Source organism: Phocoena phocoena, chromosome 16 (genome assembly GCF_963924675.1).
Source record: "Phocoena phocoena chromosome 16, mPhoPho1.1, whole genome shotgun sequence".
Lineage (NCBI taxonomy): Eukaryota > Metazoa > Chordata > Mammalia > Artiodactyla > Phocoenidae > Phocoena > Phocoena phocoena.
This window is the reverse complement of record NC_089234.1, coordinates 55,298,870-55,309,553: the sequence shown is the minus strand read 5'-3', so window position 1 is coordinate 55,309,553 and position 10,684 is coordinate 55,298,870. Positions and strand designations below refer to the sequence as shown.

The following is a 10,684-nucleotide window of genomic DNA, read 5'->3' as shown; positions in this document are numbered from 1 at the left end:
TGTGTGGGTCTGGACCAGCCTCACTCTTCATCTCTGTGTACACAACAGCACCCACCTCAGCAGGCCCCGCACTCCAGCGAGGCGTCTCCAGGCCATGAAGGATGGGTTTGCCTCTTGTCATGAGGTTGAGCCCCAACTGTGGGGGTCGGAAGTAGACAAAAAGAGGGTAGCTGGGAGGTCTGCAAAAGATGTTTCAGAGCAGCGTGGCCTCATGACAGTTTCAGCTCAGTTACAAATCCTACACGGTCCCATTTGCTTAACCAGTTTTTCCAGTGACGCTTCAAAGCTGGCTTTCTTGGTTTCTATAGCTTCTTGGTTTCAAAAGGAAAACCAAAATAACAATAAAAACTCCAAATTCTTCAAAGTGGACAAATAAATAATAGTAACAATATTTACATTAGTATGTCACACTTGGAGATTGCAGCATGACTGGGGAACGGAAGAACTGAGAATGTGTCCTGGCCCTGGGGCTTAGACCTGGCTCCCGGTCGGGGTGGGACACCTCTCTGAGTGGACAGAGGGACAGGTGAGGTGGGAACAAGCAAAGATTCTGGACTGGGGGATCCTCAAGTCCAGGGAGGTGGAGTGGGCAGGAGGTGCTGAGCTGTCCCTAGATCAATTAGGTTTCAAACAAACAGACAAATCCCGGTTCTCCCCAGCAAGCACTGTGCTGTGGTCTGGGTCACTGGGTGAGTTGCTCCTAGGATGCCGGGGCTTCTCTGACTGCCAGCACGGTGGGGATGGCAGGGCCTCGGTCCTGGGGAGCACAAAGCTCACGAGTCAGCTGCTGGCCTCCAGCCCCTTCCCAGACGACAAGGAGCCGAGGTCAGGAACGATCCCCTCTTCCCTGGACTATGTGACAAGGGGGATGTGGAATTCGTTTGTGTCGAAGATCAGGGGCCTCCTGGGAGGGCTTGGGTCCCTGTCAGCCTTGTGGAGCAGCTTGAAGAGCCCGGTGCCAATGTTCATGGGGATCCCCATGATGATGCATTCAGACACCCCTGAAACCAACCAGAAAGGATGTTAGAGGGCTTCTCGACACACGGGTAGGTTTTCAGGACAGAGAGACTACTGACTTGGGAGTCAGAAACTGGGCTTGGAGTCCCAGACCCACTACACATCGACGGATTGAATCCAGGCTGCTCGCTTCACGCCTCATCTATAGACGCTGAAGGCATGGCATGGCGCTCCTGGACGCTTGGTTGGGGCAATTCCAGCGAAGGGCAGTGCCCGCTCACAGCCCCACTGCTGGCTCAGAGGTCTCTCCATCTGAGCCAAAGGCACCGTGTGGGCCTCACCTTCATGAGCGCTACACTCAGACAGCAAGGATATACTGAATGACACTCAGGAAAGCCCAAGTTTGCCACCCAGCACTTCCTTAACTTAGGGCCCAGGAGACAAGCAAATGGGATCATAGTAAGCAGATGCCAATCCCTCTGGAGACAGCAGCAGAGACTTGTTCCCTGTGCCCAGGGGTCAGGGCGGCTTAACAGAACCCCAACCTCGGGGGCCACAGCCTGAATAAGAGACACTCAGAAGGCAGGGCCCTCGCAGAGTGACAGGAGTTAGGTGACAGTGCAGGCTCTCCACGCTCCTTTTCAGATTTTTAAGATCTAAATGTTGGGCTCTGCGTCAGGCTTCTGGTTTTACAATAAGCAAGTGTGTACCCGGTATGTTCTGGGCTTTGTGCCATCAGGGCACCAGAGAGGTAAACAACCAAACTAAAAACCAACACGTAGTAAGGGCTGACACTGAGTTACAACATTTAAAGGACCAGGAGATTTCAAAGTTGGGGTAGGGTGACCACACTAGGTGCCCAGAGGGGTCAGTGGTGGAGAAGGGGCGGTGGGCGGGGCCACAGCAGGGCAGCAGCAAAGACCAGGCCCAGCGTCCTGGTGGTAGAGCTGGGGAGCTGGGTCTTAGCCCTGCTGTCAAGCGGACTCGCTCTTATTTTTACCTTGGCCTTGCCCTTCTCCGGCCCCAATCTCTGCTCCCTTTTCTTTCTTTTTACCTTTCATTATCTTAAAGAATTATGTAATTTCTCTTTCTCTCTATTTGCAACCTGTGACCCTTGGGAAAGAAAGAGTTAATCTCAGGAGCAAACAATAGGCATATACCGACTGGGGCCCCACCTGACCATCCTCTTGGGTGGCCAATCCACACAAGGAGGTGAGAGGGGAAATGGCCACTAGGAAGCAGAGCTCTGGCGGCGGGGACGAAGGCCAGGCCTGGCGTCACTGTTGGAGCCCCAGGCCCTCACAAACTCCCACCTCAGGCCACAGGGTCTTGCTGCGGCAGGAGAAAGGCTAGAGCAAAGTGGGCACTGTGGGTGGGCAGGGGTCTGCTGTGACAGCCGCCCCTCGGGCTCTCTCTCCCCCAGGCCCGTCAGAGAGGCGCTGTGTGGTGGGAGAGGAGGCTAGCGCAGGGCAAGACGCTCACCACAAGCGCGTCAGTTCTCTCGGTCTTCTCACCGAGAAAGGGTTCGATACCTGCGCCTCAATGATGTGCCGAGACGCCATACAAGGTACCCGGCACAGGCGTGCTGGCTGCCTCGCTCAGGAAGTCAGGACAGCGGGTGCCTGGCGCAGGATCGGAGTGGCCGACTGTAATTCTGAGGACTAGAAAATCCCTACATGCCCAGCGGCGACCTTTTCCCTGTACTGACAGAGAAGTCTTCTAAAAATGTGAGGGATGCAGGCTGCCACAGTCAGGCTTTGGAGATAAAAGATAGGTCAGTTCCAACTCCATGATCTGTGACTTTATTCTTAAGTAAAAGCTCTGCCTGCTCAGTTTCTCCACCTCCTGAGAAGCCCCGGCCACGGTCTAAGCTGCATCAACAAAGGCCTCTGGGGAGGCTGCTACGAACACCAAACCTACCACACACGGAGTCCTTCTGCCCGAAGTAGGCGGCGTCAAAGAGGTGGTCGGCTGTCTTCTCAAAGGAGGCCAGCATCAGCACGCTCTCCTTCATCTTGGCCAGGCCAAACCTAGTAATGCCCAGGACTTCACCCTGCACCGCGGGAGAGAGAGCCAGAGTGGTACTCGTGCCACTCACAAAACGCACGCCCCGCCTTCCCTCAACAGAAGCCGCAAAAATCAGCAGAGCCGCAAGTCACAATCTCAGGTTTAAACAGGATCCTAACAGCTGTGTGTCCCACCTGTGTCCCTCTGAGGCCATCAGCCACTGACAACACAGATCCCTACACTCACAGCCGGGTGCCACTGGAGCAAAGAATTAAGAACTGAGAAGTAAAGAGTGGATATATGTGTGTGTATAACTGACTCACTTTGCTGTACAGCAGAAACTAACACAACACTGTAAATCAACTATACTCCAATAAAAATTAATTAATAAAAGAACTGAAAAGTAGGGAATTCCCTGGCGGTCCAGTGGTTAGGACTCTGCGCTTTCACTGCTGAGGGTCTGGGTTCATTCCCTGGTTGGGGAACTAAGATCCTGCAAGCTGCATGGCATGGTCAAAAAAAAAAAAAAATCCCTGAAAAGTAAAATTAAAAATCTAACTTTTAAAAGTTAGAGTACTTCTGCGCTTCCCTGGTGGCGCAGTGGTTGAGAGTTCGCCTGCCAATGCAGGGGACACAGGTTAGTGCCCTGGTCCGGGAAGATCCCACATGCCACAGAGCGGCTAGGCCCGTGAGCCATGGTCGCTGAGCCTGCACGTCCAGAGCCTGTGCTCCGCAACAGGAGAGGCCACAACAGTGTACCGCAAAAAAAAAAAAAAAAAAAAAAAAAAAAGTTAGAGTACTTCTGAAGATGTTTCTTATGGTTCAAAGAACTCAAAACTCAAATAATTTAAAAGCCTCAAGGTAGAAAAAGAGTTATGTAAATTTAGGTGCTTTCATTTAAAGGTATTTATGCCATCATTAAAAAAGTGTATTTATAAAACTGTAACAACATGGAAAACATTTATAATGTTAGAAAAAAGTCAGAACAGAAATGACATGCTCGGGACCTCCCTGGTGGTGCAGTGGTTAAGAATCCGCTTGCCAATGTAGGGGACATGGGTTCAAGCCCTGGTCCGGGAAGATCCCACATGCCGCGGAGCAACTAAGCCCGTGAGCCACAACTACTGAGCCCACGTGCCACAACTACTGAAGCCTGCACGCCTAGAGCCCGTGCTCCCCAACAAGAGAAGCCATCGCAATGAGAAGCCCGCACACCACAATGAAGAGTAGCCCGCACTCGCCGCAACTAGAGAAAGCTGCGCTCAGCAACGACGACCCAGCATGGCCAAAAATACCAACCTTAGCTCCCCCCTCAGGTTATGTTAACTTGTTCTTTAACCTGGAAATGGCTACAGAAGAAGTGTGATGAATGGGTTTAACAGGGAATAAACCTCAGTTTGCCATGGAATCCTTGGGCTTTTGGCAATGGCTAGTTTTCTTTTAGGATAAAATTTCTAAAAAGGACAAAAACCATGCTCTGCCTCTTGCCATGAGGTTGAAATTTTCACGCTGGAATTTTACCAGTTCACCCAGACCTGACCACTGTACTTCGGTCTTGGGGTAACGGTGGTCATCACAGTTGGGCACGCTATGTGTCCTACAAGCTTTGTGCTCCTGAAACTGGGTTTGCGACGCCTGGCTGCCAGGCCCCCACGAACCTTGTAGGTCATGAGGTCGGAGAGCAGCATTACATGCCGCCGGTCGATGCTCATGCCATGGTTGACCATCGTGTACTGGATTTCGTTGATGATAGTCGTCCGGGCAGCTTCGATGCCCAGGGTTTTCTCCACCTGCGGAGGGCTAGGATGAGCAGAGGCAGCCATGCCCTCCTCTACCCTGCAGCTCCCGGCACCCCGTGCCCTTCCCCAGAGATGGGAGTGCAGACCAAGAGCAAACGGCAGGGTCGGAGGAGCGTGCCAGGAGGGAGACGGGACGACTGCAAGGTGCCCCTGGCCGTAAGCAGTACCTCATATGTGTTGTTAGAGGTAGTTCGGGTGCCCTTCACACCGTGGGTGGCCATGACTGCCCGCAGGTTATCACCCTCCACCAGGAGCTTGTACTTCTCCTTTCCGCTCTGCTCGTCGATGTGGATGACAGCTCGGGACACCTCCGGGATGCCCTGCACCACCACCTGGACGCACAGACAGATAAGGCTCCAGACCCCGCAGTGCCTGCGGCCCCCACCCACCCAGGAGCCTGGGAAACCACAGTGGCTGTGAGAACTGGGAACGTCATGGCCTGGGTTTGTGACCTTGATCACCTCATTTTCAGTGGTGATTGTCAGCAACATGCCAAACTTGGGAGTGCCTGAGTGCTGCTCTAGTGGTTGGGGGGAAGCAGAAGCTCAGGGGACCATGCCCCCTTCCACCACCAGTTTTATGAAAGAACAAAGAGAAACCGAACAGGCAGAGCTGGTGAGGCAGTGCTAAGAAGGAAACCGGAACCTGCCTGACTCCTTAGGGGTGTAGCAAAGAAACGAAGAAACAGGGCGCCACCCTCAGTCTCAGCAGTGACAACGCCCTTGTGGCTTCCTGACACCTGACTCTTCAGGTTAGAGGTAAGCGCGGTTCCTCCCTTTATGCATCTCCAGGTATTAGGTCAGATGCGGTCCTGGAGAGGTGACCTGTGTCTCACCTTGGGGAGATCCTCTTTCAGAAACTGCAGCACGTAATACATGGAGCTCTTGCTGTTCTCTCGGGGGGTGACACACACCACAGCCTCACCATGCACGGCCACGTCGCCAGGCTTCACGCGGAGCTTGGACATGCAGATGGAATACCTCACCGTCTCAGCGTTCACCTGCGAGGGACCGCACGCCCAGGACATTACTAGCAGGGTTTGGAGGCTGCGGTTCCAGTGCTTCTTGGTCTTTTTACATCGTTGCCCCTCTAAGCCTTTTCAGTCATTTTTACCCCATCTCTCTCCACACCATGATATTTTAATACTGGAGATATACTGTGTATTTATGTACCGTAATGTATACCTCTGCCTTATTCATTAAAGAGTAGATCCCCACCCCCCCAACCCTTTTTTTGCCATTGCTACCTGTACATAAACACCAACGATAATTAAGCCAGGTCAATCCACTCATCCAAAAACATCTCCTGAGCCAGCAAGGTACTGTGCTGGGAGCCCACAGGTGAGTAAGACACAGCTGGCACTACAGTCCTTCCAGATGCTGTAATGCTATTATCACAGCAAATGGGTATTACGGCCTGCACAAAACCTCCACTAATTTCCTGTGTGTCCCTGGGTGGCAACGTCTGTGCTGGGGTCAGGCGTAGAGAGAAAACATGAAGGTACAACAGACTCACAGAACAGACACTGAGTGAAAGCCTCTGCAGGGTTTCCTGTGCCTTGCATAGCTCTTGACCTAGTTTATCAGCGCCTATCTTGGGGCTAAAAGAGGATGACTTCCTCCACGCATTTAATTACGTGACTCACTTCCAGCCTCAGAAGTCTGATCCGTTCCAGGGAGAGCTTGACGAGAATAAAGCAATCGTCAGGAAGAAACACTTCTTCAATATACTCTGAAATCTGTGGTGTCAAAAGATCAGAATGTCCATCAGTCACTTCCCCTTCCCTCAGAGCATACAAGGCTCACTCTATGTTTTTAAGGATACAGAGCAGTGTGGACACACTGACTAGTAAATCCACTACAAGTGGTTCTTACGCTTACTGGCGACGCTGCTGGTTTAGTTTTCTTATTATTAAGAGGGATTTCTTCTTACCTCTCCCAAGAGGGTTTTCTCAATTCTCCCTTTCACGAGGCGAGCGTAATCTGCATCGTCGTCCTTGTCCAGCTGTGCTGTGATGATTGGAGTGCTATGGGAAGTAAGGGCAAATGATGACAGCACAAGGAATGAGGCTGTTTGAAGAATACCGCTCTGTTAAGCCCGGGTACCACTTGCGGTTGTAATGTTAACAGCAACCGCAATTTACTGAGCGTTTACTGGAGTCAGGCACGCCACTGAGGGCTCCACATACACGTGCTCATGAGGCAGCCCAATCGATCAGTCACTGAGTGACTTTCAGAACATTCTTCCTGGCCAAGCGAACCTACCTTTTCCTCTTTGGTCCTAATGAGTAGTTATTTCAGTTCTGTTCCCTGAGTAAACTGACCCTTCGTGTACTGCAGCTTCCTCCACTTCCACTGCCACCCCTACAATCTCCTCTTCAGGACACCTCCACCTCCTCCAACCACCAGCTAGGAGCTTCCATCCTCGCTGTCCTGGACGGCATCCCCCGAACGCACATTCCTGGGAGATCTGACCAACCTAGAGGAGGCAGGCAGAACTCCTACCACCCTGGACGTCTACAGGTGCTGTTCTAGAACCTAGTACAGCTTTCTTTCATTTAATGTTATATTGTCATTTCGTTAGACTTGGATCAGAGGTGAAAGGTGATTTTGTCACTGAACGCACTATAAGGTATTTCTATCCTTCCTAGTCTCACATCACCCACAAATCCTATCATGAAATCACCAGGGCGGGGGTGTGGGCGGACAGGGAGTGTGTCACAGAATATGACCATAGCTCAAGTGGTAGACACGTTAATCAGGCCTAGTGAGGCTGGGAATAATGACATCAAAAGGATGAAATCTACACTGACACATCGTTCCAAGTTTTCCAGGCATTTTTTTTTTAGGTTTCTCTCTTTCATGTGACTTGTGGCCATAAAGAACCATTGCATCAATTCTGACTCTATCCCGTTTGGACTTATTTTTTTCCAGTTTGGGTTTTATAAAAGGCAAGATATGATTAACACAAGCACGCCTCACTCCGGAGTTTGAGAAACTGCCCGCTAGCATCTCTCTTTCTCTCTCTCTCTCTCTCTCTCACTCACACACACACACACACACACCCCCCCCAAGAGAAACACTGTTTCTCAAGGATCACGACAGATGAGTGTGAGAACAAGAGGGACACGGATGCGGGCACCTGATGGCCTTGGAAGCATTGATGATCTCTTTGATGCGGGGCACACCCAGGGTGATGTTCATGGAGGCCACGCCTGCGAAGTGGAAAGTCTTCAGGGTCATCTGGGTGCCCGGCTCGCCAATGCTCTGGGCACAGAGTGCGCCCACGGCAGAACCTGGCTCCATCTGTGCCCTGAAAGGACAAGGTAGGGATGAAGAGTCCAGTAAAATTGCTAAGGAGACGGGGATGAAATGTACAGCGTGGGAAATACAGACAATAATGATGTAACATCTTTGTATGGTGGCAGATGGTAACTAGGCTTATCGTGGTGATCCTTTTGCAAAATATAGAAATATCGAATCGCTATGTTGTGCACCTGGAACTTGCACAGTGCTGTAGATCAACTACACTTCAATTAAAAAGACAAAACCAGGGAATTCCCTGGCAGTCCAGTGGTTAGGACTCCAAACTTTCACTGCCAGGTCCCGGGTGGGCCCAGGTTCAATCCCTGGTTGGGGAACTGGAAGTAAGATCCTGCAAGCCTCACGATGCAAGGGGGGTAAAAAAAAAGGGGCTAAAAAAGACAAAACCAAAAACTGCTGGGGAGGCTTCCGATTATCTCCTTTCAACAGAAAAAATACAGATGCCATCAGGGCCAGGAAGGAATTGGCAAGGACCCAGGCTAGGCTTGTGATAGAGGAAGAACCTGGCACAAATCAGTTACAGGTGCAGATGAGGGGATGTGATGCTCGGAGGGGTCCGATGATGACAGTGAATACTGTGTGGCTACCGGTGGTCAGCGCGGGATGACTGGAGATGATCTAAGAGCTCTGCTGACAAATGGTACTGAAGGTGGACAGAGCAGCGGGCAATTGCCAAGCATATCGGTAGTTTCTCTGTGGGGAGAGGGCAGTCATTTCTCTGTGGGGAGAGGGCAGTCGGAAATTTCTTTGCCGTTATTTCCACATCTTGGAGCACCCAGCCTGTCTACCCACTGACTAGTAAGCGGTGTGGGCGCAGGATTTTGTTTCCTGGGGAAACAGGAAGCATACAAGAGACCCACGTGACCGCCTGGCAGTCTAAGACAGTTAGCATCCTTACCTCATGTACTTGTCCCTACACGTCTCCAGAAACTTTTCTATTTGGGTGGGGGTGATCCGGTCCAACTGGTACAGCACCCGGGGCTGGAAGGAAAAAAGCCAAGTATGAGTCAGGGCTGGCAGCAATGGAAAATACCTCCATGTCCTGACAGATCTGGGAGGGCCGTTACCTCTGTTGTGCCGTTATCGTTGATGCCATATTTATCTCGGGTTTTCTTGATCTTCTCAGAAACCTCCTTAACGAATTTTTTTATCTCCTGAAAGATTACACAACAAACATCAGATACATATTTCTCAGCAATTTGGATTACATGATTCGTTTTGTAAACTTCAGTAACGTGACGAGTCCGTCCTATTTTAGTGGCAGCTAAACGTGACACTGTAAAGGGTACGAAATGGACACAGGTTCTATTACAAAATGTTTTTCCAAGGAACACGACACACCATCCACGCCCCAGACACATCGTTCATTGGTTTAGTGTTTCTAAGGCCTTTTTACTCTGATGATGCTTCACATGTATAGAGTGAAGGCAGGAGAGCCCTTCCCACTTGCCGCCTTCTCTTCTCTCCCCTGGCACACCCTGCTGCCCACATTCACACAGCCCAGAGTGAGTACAATTGAACCACTTGCACTTTTAGTCTCTAGACTGATAACTTTTTGAGGTTTCTTCTGCAGTTGTTCTGGTCAATTTAAACACTACGAAGTATGGTTTTGTAGACACTATGTACATTTCAAACACTTGCCTTCATTTCAAAGGAAACACTCCCAAGTCCCAGCTTTGTCTCTGACCCCCAGCTCTGCACTGGTCCCCCATCACGCTCCCTTCCCCCACACAGTCAGAACTTTGTAAGTCTCCAGGAAACCACTCTCAAAGCTGGAAATGAAACATCGGCATATCTGCTGTTCCCATTGTATTTAAGAACAGCACTCTACACCCCCGGACGCGATGACAAAATGGAGCAAGAAAAAGGTGAAAAGTACATCACGTGGAGGATCCATAGGGCACGGCTAGAGACGACAGGCCTAAGTTTTCTGGAAACTGCTCTAAGGGAAAACCCATCTGCTTTACAATTTATAGTGTGCCTGTGACATAAACCCAGCCTCAAGGTCACTCCTAGAACCAGGATCAGCTAGCATCTCCTCTCGGGGAGTTCTCACGGAGGGTGTGGTACGCTTTAATGGACCACACCCATCCATGTCCTGCTGCCAGGGGGTCAGCACCGTGGGACTGACTCTTAGAGCACTTCTCAGGTGAGCTAATGGCACACCCCGTGCAGTAGCAGTGTCCTTCTGAGGCTGCTCACCAGCCGCTCTGCTTTGATCCAGGGGCATTTTTGAGAATATGGGAAAGGGTGGACACACTGCACTTCCCCTCAGCAGCCCTCCAGGGAATATAATTCCCCTCAATGGTTTTGGACAAATTGTGAGGGCACTCTGGCCAACTACAGGCATCCAGCTGCTCCGCGCGGCAGGCTGAGGGCGGATCCACACACCCAGAGGGACCAGTAGGCGGGCCTGAGGACTGGATGCATGCTGTAGTGGCTGCAAAGCCTCACGAGGTCTTGATTCTTGATTCCGAGGCCGGCTGAGGGGCCCCAGGAAGACCAGCACGCCTGCCCAGAGTCTGCTCAATCTATATCACATAGTTGAAAACATCACAAGTTTTGTCTGAAACAAATGTTTCAAAAAGCAGACTGAAC

At 51.0% G+C, this 10,684-nt stretch overlaps 1 protein-coding gene across 1 annotated transcript in view; it reads right to left on the bottom strand.

The window, feature by feature from the left end:
* Window positions 1–336: 336 nt before the first annotated feature.
* The window catches only part of POLR3A (RNA polymerase III subunit A), a 48,398-nt gene continuing 38,050 nt past the window's right edge, over window positions 337–10,684 (bottom strand). Inside the window, exons 22-31 of the mRNA XM_065893757.1 lie at window positions 9,154–9,240; window positions 8,985–9,067; window positions 7,905–8,075; window positions 6,696–6,789; window positions 6,409–6,501; window positions 5,599–5,763; window positions 4,931–5,095; window positions 4,623–4,754; window positions 2,878–3,010; window positions 337–1,001 (exon numbers count right to left, since the gene is read on the bottom strand). Of these exons, the coding sequence (XP_065749829.1) occupies window positions 853–1,001; window positions 2,878–3,010; window positions 4,623–4,754; window positions 4,931–5,095; window positions 5,599–5,763; window positions 6,409–6,501; window positions 6,696–6,789; window positions 7,905–8,075; window positions 8,985–9,067; window positions 9,154–9,240 (1,272 nt within the window). The 3' untranslated portion in view covers window positions 337–852. The remainder of the gene's footprint in view (window positions 1,002–2,877; window positions 3,011–4,622; window positions 4,755–4,930; window positions 5,096–5,598; window positions 5,764–6,408; window positions 6,502–6,695; window positions 6,790–7,904; window positions 8,076–8,984; window positions 9,068–9,153; window positions 9,241–10,684) is intronic.